Source organism: Pseudorasbora parva, chromosome 25 (assembly GCF_024679245.1).
Source record: "Pseudorasbora parva isolate DD20220531a chromosome 25, ASM2467924v1, whole genome shotgun sequence".
In the NCBI taxonomy this organism is placed as follows: Eukaryota; Metazoa; Chordata; class Actinopteri; order Cypriniformes; family Gobionidae; genus Pseudorasbora; species Pseudorasbora parva.
The window spans coordinates 5,890,933-5,913,054 of NC_090196.1; the positions used below are offsets into that span (position 1 = coordinate 5,890,933).

The 22,122-nt window shown below is 44.1% G+C and overlaps 2 protein-coding genes across 3 annotated transcripts in view; one reads left to right on the forward strand and one right to left on the reverse strand.

The window, feature by feature from the left end:
• The window catches only part of lsm14aa (LSM14A mRNA processing body assembly factor a), a 37,149-nt gene extending 34,094 nt beyond the window's left edge, over positions 1–3,055 (reverse strand). The window contains exons 1-2 of one of the 2 annotated variants that reach the window (XM_067437238.1): positions 2,782–3,055; positions 1,575–1,738 (exon numbers count right to left, since the gene is read on the reverse strand). In XM_067437238.1, coding sequence (XP_067293339.1) covers positions 1,575–1,738; positions 2,782–2,902 — 285 coding nt within the window. In that variant the 5' untranslated portion in view covers positions 2,903–3,055. The remainder of the gene's footprint in view (positions 1–1,574; positions 1,739–2,781) is intronic. The other variant, XM_067437240.1, reaches the window with a different exon arrangement.
• Positions 3,056–9,254: 6,199 nt separating this feature from the next.
• LOC137064404 (uncharacterized) lies at positions 9,255–21,992 on the forward strand. The gene is made up of 7 exons (XM_067435729.1): positions 9,255–9,369; positions 17,813–17,922; positions 18,012–18,122; positions 18,210–18,326; positions 21,368–21,463; positions 21,574–21,645; positions 21,830–21,992. The coding sequence occupies exons 2-7, from the start codon at positions 17,879–17,881 to the stop codon at positions 21,990–21,992; spliced, it is 603 nt and encodes a 200-aa protein (XP_067291830.1). The 5' UTR covers positions 9,255–9,369; positions 17,813–17,878.
• The last annotated feature ends 130 nt before the right edge of the window (positions 21,993–22,122 follow it).

Consider the following 22,122-nt stretch of genomic DNA (forward strand, 5'->3'; position numbering starts at 1 on the left):
TGTACATTAAATAATAATGTTCATGCCTACTGGCCTGCAGAGGTACAGAAATTGAATAAAGTAATCAAATGTAAAATAACTGCATATTTAACTGTTTAAATGAAAGATGAATCCTTATTAAACTTACAAAAGCTATTCAATCAAGAGCATTGTTTAATGTCAAACTAAATATAAGGACATCACTCAGGCAGCAGTAAAGGCTACTGCGCCTTTAAGACCTGAGGCAGGGATATGCTCGTCTTTCTCGACTGTACAGTTCACTTGAGGCATATACAGACTGTGTCTGCTAGGATACTCATCAAGATGGACATGTTGACATACTTCTTGTGCGAGTTGGTCCGTGTAAGCGCAAGATTTGAAAGAGAACTCAATATTTGCGCGCTGTGAGACGAGCACGCGCTGTCGGATGATGCACAGAGACAGATCTTCTCTCAGCGCGCGCGAGTCTCACAGCGCGTCTTCACGCGAGTGATGACGGAGAAAACGACTGGTCATCTGCGCACATACGGCAGCACTCGCATGCATTGAACAAAGTTTACAAAGAGGTAAAACAGCTCGGTAGGTGAAGCGAGTTTACCCGCCACAACTCTAAATCAGCCGCATTTGGCTGGTGGCGGCGCTAATGTCCATCCCTGGCGCGCGCGCTCCGAACCGATCTCAGACTGAGCGCCCCGTTGTTTTTTAACACTTATGGGGATGAAAATAAATATATTCATAAATACTTTTTGGAGTCAAACTCTTTTGACAAAGCTTGAACAAAATACTTTCAAAATTTAAGACTTTATAAAGCAGTGATAAGACTTTTTAATACTTTATAAGGGTCTTAATTTTCCCAAAATTTATTTATCACCTTTTAAGACTTTTCAAGACCCCGCGGATACCCTGACTGATGTCTCATATGGACTACTGTGATGATGTTTTTATTCCCTTTCTGGACATGGACAGTGTAGTGTGCATACACTTTAAGCTGTCGGACTAAATATAAAATATCTTAAACTGTGTGTGAAGATGAACGGAGGTCTTACGGGTGTGGAGCGACATTAGGGAGAGGAGTTAATGACATCAATTTCATTTTTGGGTGAACTAACCCTTTAAGCTCATCTTTACAATCACTTTGCATTCTGGCTCCTGCACTTCCACAACTAACTGTCTGCTTCTTCGGCTGATAGGAGACTGTCCATGACAGTTTTGGATACCAGACAAAATTAATTGCTAACTGGCTTTGGGTATCAGACAAAATCAGTAAATTGGTTTAGGATCTGGTATAAAGATTGGAACCACATGCTAGGCTTTCCTGAAGCATTGGAAGGATATAAAGGTGACGATACATGGGGCAGCGATGTTGCTTTTGGCACTTTCCCAATGAGAGCGGGCTACACATTTCCATTCAGATATCATTTGTGGGTCCTGTGCCTCACCTGGTTGCATGACGGTAACATTGATCAGTTGCCCCGTGTATCATCCTCTCAACAGTAAACGACTCTCTAGACTTTGGCTTACTTGCCCATTATTTATATGTCAAGCCCATTATAAATAATTTTTCCATTTGTACACGTGTACATTTTTATCCATACCTGAACGATGGCGGGATCCTGAGGCAGAGAGCATGTCGGTTTGGGAGGTTCACACACCGTCAGGTCTTTGATGTCACTTCCTCTGAAAATAATGTACTCAAATGTCTCATCTCTGGGTGCGATGGGACGGTCCGTGGGTCGGTCCTCGGTGCCAAATGAGCGCACTGTAACAAGAATTAAGAGACAAACATTAGTGTTAAATAAGCTTTCATCCAAGTAATTCGTAATAAATTAGTCGTCTCTGAGATTTGACTCTAATCTTCTTAAAAAAGGACAGCTTTTGCTTGGCATGTAGCCTAATCCTGCCGAGTTTGACGTCAAGCGTCAACAGCTTCCAAAACAACAAAATGGTGCTAATATAATCAGTGCGCTGTAGTGTTACCAAAAATCATGATCCTCACATTCATCTACATACCAAAATCTCAGCTGGCCAGGCAGTGATTCATATTTTCTGAAGGGTTAATATATGAGTATTTAAAAGTTTAGCTTAAATGCGAGCTATATTAATAGTATCAATAAAGGGATTTTGAGATAGTATTATCACTTGAAGCACAAAAGACAAATTATTCTAGAGCCCTTGAATGCAGTCGGTTTTATCTGTGAGCGTCAGGTATAAAGGTTGGCCATTTATCATTTAACATGGGGTCGATAGTTACAGCCAAAATATTATAAGTGACTATAATTTAATCATAAAACTACGGTAACTTTGTATTAGCACTAGCAGCACATTAAAACAAGATTCTGATAATAGACAGGATACACTCTTTGACAACATTAAAGTTTGTTTTTGTTTTTTTTACAGTAGCAACATTATAACAGTAACTGATATTTTGGCAAAAACTCTGGGTAACATGGTAAGCGAATGCATCACTTCGATGTAACAGCTGGATAGATGCGGAAACCATACATTAATTAAACGCACTGCTAACATACTAAAGTCGTAACGAGCAGCCAGAGTGGGTTTTTTGAACAATATCAGACGCGTTCGTGAAGCCGTTATGATGCCAAACCTGGAGCTACACACGCTCGTAACGCGCAAACTGCCGCACGAGGCTCTAGTGCGCGACGCTGCTGTCTGTTTAGGAAGCTTGCTACATTTTGGGACACCGCCACTTTGCTAAATACAACGCGTGCCGCGAAATACCAACGCGTAACGCGAATTAAAGAGCATAACGACTGTTTCAAAGTGTAGCGGGTGTTTTCTGACCTTTGGCGAGCGCGACGGTGGAGTTCTCGGTGTCGATGGTGTAGAGAATGCCCTCATAACGGATCTCCGCCTTGCTGATCAGACTGATCTTACTGCCGATATACGGCGTGCCGCCGCTCATCCTCGCACGAGCACTTGAACCAAACCGAGAGAGTTTTGTTGAATATTTGTCTGCACTTCACCGCGTAAACAAACAACTGCTGCTGCTGCTGCGTGGATGTGTTTTGCTAAAATAATATGGCCGCCTGCATTTTCAGGCCATCGGGCGGAAATGACGTTGAAACGCCTACATTTCGTCACATCAGGGTTTCCCAACTTTTCCACGGTGTTGGGAATGTTTGGGAAGTTCTTTACTGTAATAGCAGCCTGAGCCATCCCGCAATTTATTAAATTGAAATATTAATGAAATGTGTTTATTTATTTATTATTTACTTATCTTTATTTATTTGTATGTATATTTAATTGTATTATTCATTATTTTCTTTATTTCTTTATTATTTATCTTTATTAATTTAGTAATCTTTATTTATCTTGATTTATATATATATATATATATATATATATATATATATATATTTACTTTTTCTTTATCTTTATTTGTATGTATCTTTATTTTTTATTTATATACATATCTTTAGTTTTATTCTTAATTATTCATGTATCTTATTTATTATAACTTTTTTAAATCTCTATCTTCATTTTTATTATTAACTTATCTTTATTTATTTGTTTATTTTATTTTTATTTATCTTTATTTATTTATTTACTTACTTTTTATTTATTTGCATGTTTCTTCATTTCTTTATTTGCTTATTTTTAGTTTTATTATTAATGTATCTTGTTTATTGTTTATTAACTTTTTATCTTTATTTATATGTATGTATTCATCTTTATTTATTTATGTTTATTATTTACTTACTTTTTCTTTTTCTTTCTTTTTATTTATCGTATTTATTAATTATATCTTTATTTAAGATCTACATTGGCTGCCTGTTTAGTTAATTTTAAATGTCTTCATGGACTTGCTCCCCATTATTTATCTGATCTTCTTCTCCTCGTTCTCTCTGCAATATTTTAATCGAAATCGACCAGTAGCCTAGTGAAAAATTTAAGACCAAAGGTCAAGATTGCAATTAATTAAACATTTTTTACTGAAGAATAGTTAGCAGTTTCAAAAACAGAAGCAGCTTCAAGTCTCACAAGGAGTTAGTAGGCCGCGCTCCCTCTCTCACGTCTCGTTGCCTCGCCCTATCGTACATAATTATAAATAATAATAATAGATTTGATTTATAACGCACTTTTCATTCTGAAGAATCTCAAAGTGCTACAATTAAAAAGGAAAAAATAAAAACAATTAATAAAAAGTCTTCAGTTGTGCTTTAAACTGGTCCAGGCTCTCAGCTCACTGTGGTTTCAAAGCCGCGGTGCAGCGAGCAGAAAGTTCGATCTCCCATGGTTCGAAGCCTGGTGGTGGGGACTTGAAGAAGCAGGAACATACAATTGTCACAACAGTTATTCTGTTTTCAAGGTCTATATATGTCATTACTCCAATGTGGATGATTCTGATTGCTCAGAGAATCTGAACAGTCATGGTAAATTTCCACACATTATCTGTTAATCTGATGCATGTCTCTATAGAGTCACTTGTTGATGCTTTCACCCCAGAATTAGGCCCGTAGTGACCTTCCAGATCTGGAGCAGGCGCCAGCTTGCCTAGAACAACAAGTCCACCATCTCTTAGGGTGTCCATTCTCAACACTGACCCGTTACACAGAATATTGCGCACATACAAAGATACACAGTTTCTCCAAGGTTGGAGCTGATTAAGCTCCAGTTTTAACCAAAACATACTGATAACATTTGCCTTCTCTCAGTGAGAGGGACACGCAATAGTACAGGCAATAGTCATTTTGACTCTTTAGTGTTTCAGTAAAAGGAAATATAAAACGAATAAAATAAATTAAGAATAAGATACTATCGGGTTGTTACCATTCAAATTAAATAATTAACACTGAAAAATTACAACTCCATTAAATATTGTTATGAGATGGTTTTAACTAAAAAAAGTTAAAGGGGCGGTGAAACACTCAGTTTCAGTCAATCTCATGTCAATCTTGAGTACCTATAGAGTAGTATTGCATCCTTCATATCTCCGAAAAGTTTTATTATATTTATAAAAGAAATATGGGCTGTACCGAGTCTTTCCGGAAAAAACAGAGCGCCTGGAGGCGTATCGTGTGGGCGGAGCTAAAGAATGACGATCGCAAATAAAGCGGTGACGTCCTCAAGCGTGGAGAAGCCCATCGCTATCTCAGCTAATAGATATATGATCCAGAATCAGATCTGAGGCTGAAATAAATTGAACAGGAGAAACAGCAGCAGCAGGACGTCCGTCTCTGTGGTATGTACTGTATTTAGTGGCCTGTCAACATTTGTGTGTCTTTACTCGCAGTTTATGAGGACATGATTCGGTTTATGGACTATTGTATGCGACTAAACAGAGAACAGCAATCAAGTTTCCGTTAGCGCATTTGAATAACGAAGCACGCGATCGTGTCGTTTACTGATGTTTACTCATGCGATGATAGCCAACAGCACAGACATTTGAAGTTGATTTACTCACCGGCTGCTTCCAAAGCAGGACCGAACCTTTATCGCTGGGACCGCTCCGTCAAAAACACACTTCTTTGGGATGATTTGGTGAAGTCCTGACAGCAGTGACCGTGTAAATCCACTTTGAGACGCGACTGAAGCGATGTTGTGAAGCTTCCCATCATTTCTGCGTTCAAATCGGTTCAAATGCAGCGCTGCCTTCCCGGAATGCTGTGCTGAAGCGTTGAAGTCGCTCGACGTCACCCATAGGAATAAAGTGGAGCGCAGCGCGACAGAAGTGTTCACGGACGACTGGATCTGCACCTGAGCGAGTGTTTATGGGCCTGCATTTCCTCTCTCGCTCTAGTCACGCGCGCGCCCTACCGGGAGAAGAGCCCGTACGGCCCATACAAGGACCTTCCGCTCTATTAGCGTCAAGCCGACCCATACTCGAAAAAAACTCTCCGAAACTTGTGAGAAACCGGAAGGAGTATTTTTGACACAGAAATTCTCCATCAAACATCCAACATTGGGAATGGGAATCCAAGTCTTTAACAGTGTAAAAAGCTCAGTATGCATGAAACAGCATTTCACCCCCCCTTTAACTAAACCACCATTAGATGGCGGCAGGTGAGTCCTAATGACAAAGTCATCAAAGTGAATCTTTGCTTCAACCAATTCATTCAAATGCTGAATCATTCAGCCCACGAGTCAGTGGAATCAGCACAGGAAATATCAGAAGGAAGGAGACGAAATCATGGTTATTGAATAATCTTAACCTTACTCAATGTGTTAAATGTAAATGGATAATTAATGACAGCATGGTCCCATGACATTGAAGCTTTAAAAACTGACTTTTAACTCTTACTTGTAAAACAATAACAAATCATATAAAATGAATCTGTTTGACATTTTTTTTAAAGAGCTAGACTAACGAATACATACAAATTATATAGCGTACATATACATAAAATAATATGGAAAAATACAAAGACATGAATTAACAGTAGCCCACATGTGAAGTTTACCTAAGTTAAATAGTAAAAATAAAACACCCACACCGACCCCGTTTGGGAACCGCTGGGCTACATTAATAACCGGCATCAATAATCGTGATATGGCACTGCCACTGTAAAGAGAATATTTTATGCTGAGCTTGAGTCTGCTTTGCAAACATGAAAGTATTTGCTAGTCTATAAGTAAACCTCATTAATATTAATTCATTAATTTAAAATTAATTTTGTAGGCCTGTCATATTACCCATTCATTGGTGCCTAACGCCAACCACAAAGTGGCCCTTTTATATTAGTTTTATATTATATTAGTTTATTATTTTGTTTAGGAACACTCAACCTAATAATTTAATTTAATTAAGTGTGATTGCATAGAGACAGTATTTTTCTATACAAACGTTTTGCTTTGGTTATCTGCCTAGCAATATTAAGCCTCCCTTTTTTGCTTTCAGATTATTTTTAACTGTAAAAATAAATACAATCAATTAAAAATATTTTATAATTTATATAATGTTTTACTTGACAACCTTTCTTTTTAACTTAAATATATGGGTGTGTCGCAACAGTTTTCTTTGCCAGTCTTGTACGTCCACGGACGTCCAAACAACCTCCAAGCAGGACGTAAATACTGAACTTCATATCTACGTCCTATGGCCAGAGGTGGACCGTAACTAATTACATTTACTTTAGTACTGTACCTAAGTACACTTTTTGAGTATCTGTACTTTTTACTCCACTACATTTCTATCAAGGTCGAAAGTCGTTTCTGTAGCAGCTCTGAGAGTCGGTGGATGATTTTTTCCTTCTTTAAAAGGTTTTTTGTTGTTGTTGTTTCAGGCAGTCTATCAGGAGTCATAAACATTTCCCAACTTTTTTTGAACACTGATCATAGCAAAATGGAAGAAGATGGTTCTTAGGCACAAGTGTGTGCACCCATAGCCATACTTTGAAAGTATGTTTCAGTTTAAAACAAAATCAAGATTAGTTTAGTTGGCATAAACTTGGGAGAAAGAGAAGAGTAAAGTTGGGAGAATATCAGATGTGTATCAGTGTATTGGATCTGTGCATTCGGCCTTAAAGGGACAGCAGCTTTGTAACTTATATATAAGTATTTAAAGTAGGTCATATGCTATGTCAGATGGAGTATCACTGACTCGTTTAAACCATGATGACAGTGTGCATTTAGACAATAATAATAAAATAATGCGTTGGCATAAAAAAGGAAGTTTACTTTTGATACTTAAGTACTTTTGAAAACAAATACTTCTGTACTTTTACTTGAGTAAAAATCTGTTTTTACAACTTTCACTTGTAGCGGAGTAATATTTGACTAGTAGTACTTTTACTTTTACTCAAGTAATAGAGTTTTGTACTTTCTCCACCTCTGGAACCACTGCTGCCAGTTATCAACTGTAATGCCTGATTTACGGTATAAAACTGGCAACACTGTAACAGACTGTAACTGTGTAACAGATTCTTTACAGTAACTTTACTTATAAAAAACCTGGTGAGGTTTAACAGTGTAGATTTGAGATTGCTTGTAATTGACTAATTCTTTAGGATCAAGTTGCGTTTTTTTAATAAGTGGTTTAAAGGTGGGGTAAGTGTTATTTCAAAACCCTTTTAGAAAAAGGACTCGGCCAAATGGAATAACAAACTTGTAGCCAATCAGCAGGTAAGGGGCGTGTCTACGATGGTGAAACGAGAGACTCAGTGAACGTCATTATTCAAAACACACGAGTCACACATGACAGACATTAGCCGTGTTTTTTACGATTCCAGTGCCAAAGCGGTACTTTTAAAACGGTGCCTAAACAGTTCCTGAATCGATACTTTAAAAAAAAAAGAGCCACACAACAAATGTGAACAATTTATTAAATGTTTATACTTAAATATATAAATAGATACAAACACAATTTAAAAACAAAAACACAGCACTAATACTAGTGATATTACAGCACTAATGCCAAAGTGCTGTAATCTGTTTGTAATCTGTTACAAACCAGCTTCAGTTCAGCCTAATTTTCCATTAATATGACCATATTCTCTGGCTAAATATTTTAGAGCGCATCGCCTTATTGTTTCACCTCACTGCACAATGTGACGGCGTAGTGACGTCCTTTCCAAGTCATTTTTGGACCTCCAATTTCATTCCACTGAAGGGCTTGTTTTGTAACGTCAGGCGATGTCCTTTTTTTGACGTCACCAGCACGTCAAATGTTGACGTCCGTATAAGGACTATTTATAGTCAAAATGTGGTCGTTTGTGGACGTCTTTTCAACATCATATTTAGACTATTTATACTTGTTGTTTTTATGCAATTTCTATAACTGTAGTCGCATGTTTTAAGAGGGTGGAGGACATGTTTTTCTGTACCATGTATTACATTTCCTGTAGCTTTGTTTCAGTGGCTAGTTTTAACAGGAAATGCATTGCATCTTTTTATGCGTCTCCAGTTGTTGCTGAGACAATCAAACTGAGTTTTTGGGAAATTATCTGGAACATATGCCACCTTCTGAAATGGGACTAGATAATTCTCTGAAAAACTCCATTTGATAGTCTAAGCAGCAGGTGATAAATGGAGACGCATAATAATTATTCTGTGGGTTTCTCATTCAGCGTATAAACCTATATCTTCATATATCATTAGGGATGTATATGTGATAATAATGTATTGTCATGCCATGTATGAAACATGTATGACATCACTACATCAGTCTTGATCAGTGTGCCAAGGAGGAAGTTCATACAGGTTCAACTGAAACATGAGAGCGAGTTGATGACTTTCCATTACTACTGCTTTAATTGTGGGCTGTGCCTTTAAGAAAACGTCAAATGAAGTAGAGCTGCATTCCCTTTATAAAACAACAAGAGGAAGGTGACAAGAAAATAATACTCACAAACAGTTGGAAAGCAGAGGAAGGGGGACCTACAGGGAGCTCAAATGTTTTCCGGAGTAGGCTAAGCCGAATTCTGTACTGAGGTGAGTAATAAAATATGATTGCAATTTAAATATAAAGCATTTATGCAATTTATTTAGTTACAAGTATTATGGCTCTTTTAAAACTCAGACATACTGACCTGCATATGTTCAAAGAAATATCAGCAATGTTCACCTGGCTTTTGTAATCGGATGCAATGGTAATCTGAGTAAAAGTTACAATCTATAGATGAGTATTGCCAGTGTAATTTACTTGTGTATTTTACATTAAAAAAATAAGTGGTTCTAGTAAGTAAATATTACTTAGAGGTACTTTCTTAGTACTTTTTTTCTACTTAGAACAGCCCGAGTAAAGATTACAAGCACTTTCTCTGTGGAAAAAGTTGCCTAGCTTTTTTTAAGTTAATGTCACTCCAAAAAAAATTAAGTGTGTTATGATTGTAGGCCTACTATTATGCATTTTATTTTTAACTTTTAACATATATTTTTAAGCAATCAAATGATACTTTCACATGTGCAACTATTAAAGTTAAACATTAAAATATGAGTTTTAAGAACGGAAATATACTCATATTATCTTTCATAGTTCACTAATATGCTACTTTAGAAAATGAAGCATCTCTTGTTGAAGAAACATAAATACATTTTCTAAGCAAATTCATCTTACATAAACTAAGCCCAAGGTGCCCTAGAATGAAAAATTGAATTAACCTTGCCATGGTGAAATAATAAGAGTTCAGTACATGGGCATCACATACTGTGAGTCTCAAACACCATATATTATATATTCCTGCAAGCAGTAAGTAGTGTTCCCTTTCAGTCGGTCACGTTCGACGTACGTCAGAACTGAACCGACGAATTGGGATCTGCCCTCAGAGACCTATCCACTTCGAGTGTAAAAAACGAGCCAATCGGAGATTGGCATGTGATCCACACATTCCACGCTCCGCCCCGCAGCGCGGGTATAAATAGGAAGTGGAATGGTAGATCAAATGCTTTCAACTTCGGAGCCGAACAGTTCATTCTGTTTCCACGAAGAGTGTTTAAAAGACTGAGTCTTGGAGAGAGAGGAAGGAGAACTGCCAGTGCGGGTGTTACAGCGCTTCTCAGCGAGAGACCGACCAGTTGCAATTGTTTGCATTCATTTAAAAGAGCTTCCATTGTTGGTTCGCTGGGCGTTTTTCCCTGTTTTGAGAGTCACACGCAGGCTTGCATTCGGACTGCGTGCTGACCGCGGTCATCTCCCTGAGTGCTTCAGCACAACTAAAAGAGCAGTTTTCCATCCTAAAAGAGCAACACGGTTTGACCCTGCGTCTTTTTCAAGATGTCATTCAAACCGTGTGTTTCTGGGTGCGGTCGCTTTCTGTCCCCGCTTGACGGTCATGTTCGTTGTCTCTCGTGTCTGGGCACTCAGCACGCAGAGGCTGCGTTCGTGAATGACTCATGTTCCCATTGCGGGAACATGACCATCGCAGTGTTACGGTCCAGACTCCAATACCTCAAGGCAGGTGGAGCACCCTCGCGCATCCCCCGGTCTAGCGGTCCTTCTGCGCCTAAGCAGAGGGCTGCTACTCTGGCTGATGACTTGGGTGGGGACCTGAGGGTGACGGTCAGGGCAAACCCGCCGGGTCATATGGCTCCTCGGGCCCCTCCCCCCTCCGCTGCGCCGGTGGAGTTTCCGGAGGAGCGTGCTGACCTCTCACGTGGAGTGCCAGCCGTTTCCTTTGGGGCTCCGGCGGAAGACAGGATGTCGGTCGCTGCATCGGGGGACGAGCTAATGGGCTCTGAGGATGAGGATTCGGCTGCGCTGCCCCCTTCGGGTGTGACAGCGTTGCCCGAGTCTGACCCAGAGCTTACGGCTATGCTTTCCCGGGCCGCCGCAAGCGTAGGGCTCGAGTGGAACCCTCCACCGTGTCCCGAACCTTCGCGGCTGGACGATTGGTTTCTCGGGACGGCCCGTGCTGGTTCTCAGCGCCCCGCCCCGGTGCCTTTCTTCCCGGAAGTGCATCAGGAGATCTCGAAGTCGTGGGCAGCGCCGTATAGCGCTCGCTCGCGATCGACGGACTCCTCCGTCCTCACCTCCCTCGATGGCGGTGCGGTGAAGGGTTACGTGGGAATCCCCCCGGTCGAGCGGTCAGTGGCGATGCACCTGTGTCCCAAGACCGCTGCGGACTGGCGTGGTGCCCCGCGTCTCCCCTCCCGGGCGTGTAAGTTCTCGTCCGGGCTGACCGGCAAGGCTTACACAGCCTGTGGAGAAGCCGCATCGGCTTTGCATGCCATGGCGCTCCTGCAGGTCTACCAGGCCAAAGCGCTCATGGAACTGCACGAGGGAAGTTCCGACCAGGGCGTTATGCAGGAACTGCGTGCGGCGACGGACCTCGCTCTACGAGCGACGAAAGTCACTGCACGCTCCCTGGGTCGGGCGATGTCCACTCTGGTGGTCCAGGAACGCCACCTGTGGCTGAACCTGGCAGATATGCGTGAAGCGGACAAGGTCCGCTTCCTGAACGCCCCTATCTGTCAGGCCGGCCTCTTCGGCGACGCCATCGAGGACTTTGCCCAGCAGTTCTCGGTGGCCCAGAAGCAGACGGAGGCTATCAGGAACATCCTGCCCCGGCGACCTGCTGCTGCCTCCACCCAGTCGCCGGCCGCAGCTCCCCCGCCTGCTCGTCGCCGAGGGCGTCCCCCAGCGTCCGCCTCCGCCCCTGCCAAGCCAAAGCAGCAGCCTCCACAGGCCAAGCAGGGTGCCGGGCGCAAGGGTGGCGCCCAACCTGTCCAGACCGCTAAGCCTGCCGGCAAGCGCAAGGGGAAGCGGCCCTGAGACAGGCAGCCCAGGGAGGACAGGAGCTGCTCTTCGGGAGATGATGTCCGCATCCCTCCCACACCCCCCGGAGGAGGACCGGGGGGTCCCGACTGGTCCGAAACATCTGCCGCCAGCTCTCCGGAGCTCGGCGGTACCCACATACTCACAAAAAGAGCAGTTTCCTATCCCCCTGGGCCCCAAGAGGGTCAGGGTGGCAGTTCACGACGCCTCCGGGCTTTGTCTCTCCCTCCCTCCCCTCCCCTCGCCAGGGGGCAGCAGAGTGGGCTCCGAGGACGCCTCCGGGCCTTCTCACCCACTCTCTGCCTCTCCCGGGAAAGCTCAGACAACACTCCGGGCCGCCCACGGGCCTCCCGAGTCGGGTCTGAGCATCCCACCTCTCTGCCTCCGGGCAGCGAGCAGCCGAGCGGGCTCCGAGGACGCCTCCGGGCCTTCTCACCCGCCCCCTGCCCGCACCAGGAGAGCTCGCGCGACACTCCGGGCCGCCTCCGGGCCTCCCGAGTCGAGCCAGAGCTCTCCGATGCGCTGCCCCACCCCGGGCATGTCTGTGGTGCCGTTGGTCCCGCTGGTACGGTCCCTGGGAGCGTGGCTACAGCTCCCTCGACCGTCCCGTTGGCTCATCCGTACCATCAGACTCGGCTACGCGATTCAGTTCGCGCGCCGGCCACCCAAGTACAAGGGCATCCTCTTCACCTCAGTGCGAAGCAGCGATGCTCAAGTCTTGCGGTCAGAGATCGAGGTCCTACTGGCGAAGGACGCGATCGAGCCGGTTCCTCCAGCCGAGATGAAGACAGGGTTCTACAGCCCCTACTTCATCGTGCCCAAGAAAGGGGGTGGGCTCCGGCCAATCCTGGACCTGCGCGTCCTGAATCGGGCCCTGCACAAGCTCCCGTTCCGGATGTTAACGCAGAAACGCATTTTTCAATGCATCCGTCCCCAGGATTGGTTTGCAGCGATCGACCTGAAGGACGCGTACTTTCATGTCTCTATACTCCCCCGACACAGACCGTTCCTACGCTTTGCGTTCGAGGGGAAGGCATACCAGTACAAAGTCCTGCCCTTCGGGCTGTCCCTGTCGCCTCGCGTCTTTACGAAGGTCGCGGAGGCAGCCATTGTTCCACTCCGAGAACGCGGCGTTCGCATCCTCAACTATCTCGACGACTGGCTCATTCTCGCCCAGTCTCGGGAGCAGTTGTGCGAACACAGGGACATGGTGCTCAGTCACCTCAGCCAGTTGGGCCTTCGGGTCAACCGAGAGAAGAGCAAGCTCTGTCCTACGCAGAGAATCTCTTACCTCGGTATGGAGCTGGATTCGGTCAGCCAGACTGCGCGCCTCACGGAGGAGCGAGTCAGGTCGGTGTTGAACTGCTTGAATATGTTCAAGGGCAGAACAGCGGTCCCACTGAAACTTTTTCAGAGGCTCCTGGGGCATATGGCATCCGTAGCCGCGGTCACGCCGCTCGGATTGCTTCATATGAGACCGCTCCAACACTGGCTTCATGGCCGAGTCCCGAGGTGGGCGTGGCAGAGCGGCCAGTACCGGGTCCCAGTGACTCCTTACTGCCGCCAAACCTTCAGCCCGTGGTCCAACGCTTCGTTTCTCCGGGCCGGGGTGCCCCTAGAACAAGTGTGCAGGCATGCTGTGCTATTTACGGATGCCTCATCCACGGGTTGGGGGGCCACGTACAACGGGCATGCAGTTGCGGGTCTGTGGACGGAACCGCAAGTGCATTGGCATATCAATTGCCTCGAGTTGCTAGCAGTACACTTGGCACTGCGCCGCCTCAAGGGGCCGCTACGTGGCAAGCATGTACTGGTCCGTACGGACAGCATGGCGGCCGTTGCGTACATCAACCGTCAGGGTGGTCTACGCTCCCGTCGCATGTTCCAACTCGCCCGCCACCTGCTCCTGTGGAGTCAGAAGCATCTGAGGTCGCTTCGGGCCATGCATGTCCCTGGTGCGCTGAACCAGACAGCCGACGAGCTCTCTCGGCAGCCAGCACCTCCGGGAGAATGGCGACTCCACCCCCAGGCGGTCCAGCTGATATGGGACCAGTTCGGAGCCGCACAGGTAGACCTGTTTGCCTCTCCGGACTCGACCCATTGCCAGTGGTACTATTCCCTGACCCGGGGTACCCTCGGCACAGATGCACTGGCGCACAGCTGGCCCCGGGACCTACGCAAGTATGCGTTTCCCCCAGTGAGCCTTCTTGCACAGACCCTGTGCAAAGTCAGGGAGGATGAGGAGCAGGTCTTGTTAGTTGCGCCGTATTGGCCCAACCGGACCTGGTTCCCAGAACTAACTCTCCTCGCGACAGCCCCTCCTTGGCCCATTCCCCTGAGGAAGGACCTTCTTTCTCAGGGACGGGGCACTCTATGGCACCCGCGTCCAGACCTCTGGAATCTTCATGTCTGGTCCCTGGACGGGACGCGGAGGTTCTAGATGGACTACCACAAGGAGTCGTAGATACCATCTCTTCAGCTAGAGCCCCCTCTACGAGGCGCCTCTATGTACTGAAGTGGAACCTGTTCGTTGAGTGGTGTTCTTCCCGCCAGGAAGACCCCCGAAGGTGTTCGATTGGTGTTGTGCTTTCCTTCCTGCAAGACGGGTTGGAGCGAAGGCTGTCTCCCTCCACCCTCAAAGTGTACGTCGCCGCAATAGCGGCGTATCACGACGCAGTCGAAGGTAAGTCCGTCGGAAGGCACGACCTAATCGTCAGGTTCCTCAGAGGTGCGAGGAGACTAAATCCTCCTCGTCCATCCTCGATACCCTCTTGGGACTTGGCTCTAGTGCTCAGAGCACTTCAGAGCCCTCCCTTCGAGCCGTTGGAGTCCATTGAGATTAAAATCCTGTCTATGAAGACAGTGCTCTTGACTGCATTGGCCTCGATCAAGAGGGTAGGGGACCTGCACGCACTTTCGGTCAGCGAATCGTGCCTAGAGTTCGGGCCTGGTAACTCTCACGTTGTCCTGAGACCCAGGCCCGGATACGTGCCCAAGGTTCCTACCACTCCCTTCCGGGACCAGGTGGTGAACCTGCAAGCGCTGCCTTCGGAGGAGGCAGACCCAGCCCTGGCTTTGTTGTGTCCGGTCCGCGCTCTTCGCGCTTACATTGACCGGACCCAAAGCTTTCGGACCTCAGAGCAACTCTTCGTCTGTTACGGAGGCCAGCAGAAGGGAAAGGCTGTCTCCAAGCAGAGGTTAGCCCACTGGATAGTGGATGCTATAGTCTTGGCTTACCAGTCCCAAGACGTGCCTTGCCCGTTCGGTGTAAGAGCACACTCCACTCGGAGTGTTGCTTCTTCCTGGGCGCTGGCTCAAGGCGCCTCGCTGACAGACATTTGTAGAGCTGCGGGCTGGGCGACACCCAACACGTTTGCTAGGTTTTATAGCTTACGTGTAGAGCCGGTATCTTCCCGCATCCTCGCCCCTGGTGGCCAGGAGCGCTAAGTGCCCGTTCTAAGTGTCGGCTTGCAACGCCACTCCCGCCCTCTGGGCCGGATACGTGCGTTTATTTGTCTCCAGTTGTGTTCCCCGGGAAACCGGCTAACCCTGTCGAGCTCCTCCGTCACCCCATGCGGTGTCAGACGTTGCGGACCGTCTGACGCTAGGCCTGCACCCGTATGCTTGTGGAACGTGGTTGTAGGCTGGGTTCCATATGTAGCGGTTCCCTCACGGCAACCCCATATGTGTATTCGTCCACGGAAGCAGCTACCCGTCGGGCTAGCCCCGTGTCTTTCCCTCGACAGAGCCCGCTCTGTCGTCTCTGGGCGTGTTCTTTCCCCCCTACAATTAGGTTGGAACCACCCCAGAGACTGCCATATGTTGCACTACCCTGCCAGGTTAGTCCTTATGTGTATTCCGCCACCACTCCTTCCCTGAAGGACGTGGCCCCGCAGCGTACCTCTTCCGAGAGGGCACGCTTCCCAGCGGTCTATGGTCACTCTAAGTGGGTCTTGCAGAAACAGCAGTGACTGACCTCCCTGCTTGGAGCCCTGACTTCCGTACCATACTAGACGGTCCAGTGCGCTCAAGCAGGACGCTGGAAGGGCCAGCATCCTGGCGTTTTCCAAAGGGATCCCAATTCGTCGGTTCAGTTCTGACGTACGTCGAACGTGACCGACTGAAAGGGAACGTCTCGGTTACGTATGTAACCCTCGTTCCCTGAAGGAGGGAACAGAGACGTACGTCCCGTCGCCAGGAGCTGTGCTTCAGCTAGGAGCCCAGTCACGTATTCGGCTCCTCAGTTGAAAAAAGCATTTGATCTACCATTCCACTTCCTATTTATACCCGCGCTGCGGGGCGGAGCGTGGAATGTGTGGATCACATGCCAATCTCCGATTGGCTCGTTTTTTACACTCGAAGTGGATAGGTCTCTGAGGGCAGATCCCAATTCGTCGGTTCAGTTCTGACGTACGTCTCCGTTCCCTCCTTCAGGGAACGAGGGTTACATACGTAACCGAGACGATTTCTCCACTGATTGACTGTTTAAACAATTTCTGATTAAATTGAAAGTTTCTTAGAGAGACAGCATTGTCTAGATAATGCAAGATGCTAGTACAGTAACAACAGGAAACTCCAAGTACCATACAAAACTAAATAGTGTGTCTAATGACAAAGGGTAATATTATTTTTTATTACAAAATACAACCGGAGATACGTTGCTTGCAGATCGTTCACTCGATCCTTCTAGCAAACGTCACCTTTTCCACCATATAAGTTAAACGACAGTCATTTGACAAGGCTATTCATTTTGTAAAAATATAAGTTATATATTTATATTTTTGAGAACTGAAGTATGGCGTTTCCTATGATGTTTTTGCCTATTTGTATTTCAGATTAGGCTACATCACAGTCACTGCGTAACGTTCTCCTACATTGTGACTAACGTTATATAAACATGCAATATCTTTGATGAAAAAAGTCGAGTCTAAAATGTAGACTGAATGACACGTTAAGCAGAACATCTCAAATGGAGATTGATAAAATGCAGCTTACTTATTTATTGGTGTTTTCAGATCACCGGCGTGCGAGAGAGAGAGAGCTCGCGTGCATATGGTTGCCAGATTGGACATGTTTAGGTCACAGAAAAGCTCTGTTTGGGGGATTTAATTACTGAAATCTGGCAACCGCACCAATGCAAGCTCTTTCTCACGCAAAAATGTTCTGAAAACACCAAATTATCAAGTAAGGTGCATTTTATCAATCTCCATTTGAGATGTTCTGCTAAAAGTGTCATTCAGTCGGTCTGTGTTCTGTCAGGACTCACGAGCCGCTTTGCTGAACTGCTGTGCTGTGAGCTGTGAGCTGCTGAAATAAGCCAATCAGAGCAGAGCTCAACATTAATATTCATGACCCTTCCAGATAAGGCAAAAACAGAGATTACATCCTAGGGACAATTTATAGGGTTGTAAATGGACCTGTAAAACCGTATCTGGACAATTTTTTCCCTTAAATAAGCCAAATACCCTCTATGTAGATATCAGAGAACAATTTAACATATTGTTTCAAATCATTCTAGGGCACCTTTAATTGTGGGAACGAATACATGTCATAAAAAAGCAACAATCAATTCTCATTTTAAGTCTTGATGTAATTTGTTGTCACGCAAAAGCCTCTTTGTGTAAGAACACCAGTGCAGTCTGCCGAAATCTGTTGTTGCAGGTTGAAGGATGTCTAAGGCCTGTATATTAATCTAGACTAGTCGTGACTAGTCCTTCCAGCATTAAAATGAGTGGAGACAGAGGTCCTGCTGTTGAACTGGACGATTTAAGGTTTGAGCTGTTTCCTGTTTATTCATTTGATTGTATCTGCACTTGACAAAACAACTCCTAAAGTACCAGCTCTGGATTTGTTTTTAAAGCTTGAAAAATCCAAATAAACCTGCTTCACCGGGACCAGGTCATGTGTCTCTGGGAAATGAATCTTTATCTCATCTGTTATCACTGAAGGAGAAACCTGATCAACAACACCGGTGAGCATAAACCCGTCTCTGATAAACATGCGGACACTGCCTCATGTCATGAAATGTTGTTTCCATTAAAACATTTCTTCATTGTAGAAGGATTAATCGTGAGGACTCTGAATGCTCTTTGCCCAGCGGTTTGTCCATGAAGAGTGAGTGGTCGATGAGTTTACCTATCAACTTAAGTGGAGAACCGATCCGAACAGACCTGAAGTATGTTAGCAAAGCGTTAAACTATTCTAATAATAATTGTAAATGTAACAGCATTTGATGCATTATATATTTATATTATTTTCATGTTCCCCACTCACACAAGTTTTGCCTCACAAGAAACCCGAGTGATTCACACACAGCTGACTATAATATAACACATTTCTTGTGAAGCACAGAAATTAATATGTTTCTTTATAATGTTGAACTTATCTAACATTAATAACAAATATGAATGATGTTGCAAAATGAAAGGAATATAGGAGTATAATTTCTGTCATCCCAAACCCCTTTGAATATTTTTCTTCCGTAAAACACAAAGGGAGACATCTTGAGGAATGTTTATGCTGGTCAATACGACAAAAGTAGACAGGAAGATGATTTTGTATGCATTTGTATGATTTGATGGTGTGAATTCATTCACCAATTATAAGAAGTCAAATAGTTAAAGGGTTAGTTCACCCAAAACTGAAATGGATGTCATTAACTCCTCCCCCTAATGTCGTTCCTCACCTGTAAGACCTCCGTTCATCTTCACACACAGTTTAAGATATTTTATATTTAGTCTGAGAGCGTATCTAAGTGTATGCACACTATACTGTCCATGTCCAGAAAGGGAATAAAAACATCATCACAGTAGTCCATACTACGACTTTATTCAGCATTGTGCTAATCAATAATCTATACGCTAATTCATAACCGTTTAAATCTTTATTTGAGGTTTGAAAACAAACCCTGAAGAGAAGACAAAGCTGAATAAAGACGTCGTTTTTGTTATTTTTATGTTTATCGTGTTCCTTTGTTCAGTTTTCCCGCTCATTATTAGTTCATGTGTCCAGTTGTGTTCACTCAATTATCCTCATTTGTGTTTGCTTTATAAGTTGTTCCCCTGTTATAATTTTGCCATTGATATGTTGGAGTTTGTTTCTTAATTTAATCAGCCCGCATCATTTCATTTACATATTTTTTTATTTAAGTTTGAAAATGTAACCACAAAACCCCACCCCTAACCCTACCCAGTTGTGTATTATAAAGCACACGATATAATAGACAGATATGACTGCATGCACAATTTATTCAAAAACGACAAATATTCCAAGGGTTCAGAGGCTAAATGATTAATTTGTGAGAAAAAAAGTCCCCAAAGTGATCAGCGTGTCCATCCACTGTAGATCATATGAATCGCCGCTAGAATAAACATTATGTCAGCTTTGGTAGGCTAGTGAAATTGCATTGGCTGTCATATGGCTCGGGAATAGGGTTGGGTATCGTTTGTGTTTTTTTACGATTCCAGGGACAAACCGATACTTCTAAAACGGTGCCTAAACAGTTCCTGAATCGATACTTAAAATAAAAAAAAAGTCACACAACAAATGTGGGCTATATTTTATTTAACAGAAGTTCCCTTTCAAAGCCTACAGCGAACGGCCGGTTTGGACTACACCGCTGCACTTCCTGCTGTAATGACGTCAATAGAACCGTTTGTTGACTAAAGCTCCGCCCATAAGAACACACAAAATAGGGGGCGTGGTTTTGTTGCTCTCCCATAGCGCTCATTCAGCGCTTGCATCTCCCAGTTTTTAGGACAGAGAAAACGGCGCTGTACAGATAAGTAAATTGTGTGAAAAATACTGTTTTTTTTACACGCGAAACATGAACTGTAAACACTGTACACTGCACACTGTAAACATATATATATATATATATATATATATATATATATATATACATACATATATATATATATATACATACATATATAATGTTTTATTCTAGCTTCATGCATTACTTTTTTATCAACACTTGAATATGGGTAAGTTTCATAAAAAAGCAACATTTTGAACAAAAAGCTGAGAAAATCTGTTTTTTGTGAAAGACTGTATCCAGATCAGATTCAGAGATGATCAAACGCAGATGGAGGAGATCGAGTCCATCAACACTCCTAAAGCTTCACAGTCCTGTAGCTCGTCCTGGGTCCACATTTCAGTAACATTAGAAAGTTTTGATTTATATGATATTTAATGCTGATGGTCACGTTATTTTTCATATGCATATGACGATCGCTTGTTTTACTGCGCCTTAAGCCTAGTTCAGACTGCATGATTTTCAAACTCGTCGGGTCACTGCTCTTCCCACAGCCAGGATTGTGTTCTGCAGTGTATATAATGTGCGCGTCAGGTGGCGGTGTGAGATCCTGAGGCACGGGGCTGAGCTTCGCGTACGTCTTCACCCCCTTTTAGGCACAATCGGTTGCACTGTCTGTTTGAGGTAAATAAACAATTTTGTAATGTGCTGCTGCTGGACGTGCAAATGTTTGGGCTTTGTTTCTGTTTGATAGAATTGTAAATATATCTATTAAAATACGGATATCCTGCTCTATAACTCCTCCCTGAACCTCCCGCTGTCCGGTTTCTCACTCTCTCATTGGCTGTCGGTCATCGCCGATGTCATTTTCAGTCAGAACGCAGTTCACACAGCAGGAGATTCAATCGCCGACAGGTCCAGATATTTAGCATGCCAAATATCCCATGGGCGTCGGAGACTCGTCGGCGATTCTCTCTGATCGCGTCTTTGATTATTCACACAGCGTGATTGTCACTCGCGTGCACGAGCAGCGATTTGCCTGTGATCTCGGGCATTTGTCGGTGATTTCACAAAACCTGTCGGCGACTCAAAACTGGGGCAAAAATCGGGCAGTGTGAACTAGGCTTTACTCGCGTGTGTTTTGATCAGGAGATAAAGTACTCATTCAGAAGATCCCCAATAGCGCCCCCTAGCGTCTAACAGTGAAGACACGGAAACCCGGAAAATTACGTGTTTGGCCCTGAAGCGTTTTCTCACAAATAAAGGAAAATTACAGGTATGGCGGGGAAAGAGAACTGACCTTTTTACTGGACCTGGCCTTGGGTATTTTAAGACAGAAATATACAACACAACATAGTGTTAGCACGATTGATTGATTGATTGATTCATTGATTGATTCATTCATTGATTCATTCATTCATTGATTGATTCATTAATTCGTTTTTGTTTGTTTTTTGGAGTCTGAACAAGCCAAATGAAGCCGCTAAACCAAGTCAAGTGTCTCTCAGGAATCAGGCTTCCCCGTTATGCTTTAAGATGGAAAACCCTGAACACAGGTGAGATCACAGACTCTTATTCAAATAAACACGTGAGTATTGCGTTTAACATGAAATAAGTGATAGTTATTCATATAAGTTGCCTCCAAATAATCATTTCATCACTGCAGGTCGATTGAGCGTGAGCAGTCGATGGATTGCACTAAAGACTTCAGAAGAGAACCAATCCACACAGAACTGAAGTATGTTGTTGATGTGTTCAGCAATTATAAAAATGATTTAGTACATTTGTCTGATTTACATGCAAACCCAAATGCTTCTGATGCTTTTACAGCATTTATTAATATCATGGCTTGTTTTCACCGAGTGCGTTCCACGCCTGTCAAGTGGCGTTGATCATAATTTTATGGCACCATGCCTTTAAAGTAAAGATACTGTAGAGGTGGAAACGCAAGCTGGATCAGGGTTTACTGCCCCGAATCATGTACCGTACCGCTCATTGGAAAGGAGTCTTCAGAAAAGCGTGTCTGCTTTACTCACATGGCATTGTGGCAAAATGGAAGAGTTTCAAAAGAGCCTCAAAGGTTGACATCCTCAGTTGATATCATCAAAATTTAAATCATATAATACCATGTTGTTACATAAGACTTTTGTGCTTTACTATATTGTAAATCTTCAGAAGTCATACAATATTAAGATCTAAGATGTTTTCACTGAAA

Coding starts and splice junctions, on each gene's coding strand:
- LOC137064404 (XM_067435729.1), top strand. CDS start 17,879: ATGAGTGGAGACAGAGGTCCTGCTGTTGAACTGGACGATTTAAG. Junction 17,923..18,011: donor GTTGAACTGGACGATTTAAG/GTTTGAGCTGTT, acceptor TTGTTTTTAAAG/CTTGAAAAATCCAAATAAAC. Junction 18,123..18,209: donor AAACCTGATCAACAACACCG/GTGAGCATAAAC, acceptor TCTTCATTGTAG/AAGGATTAATCGTGAGGACT.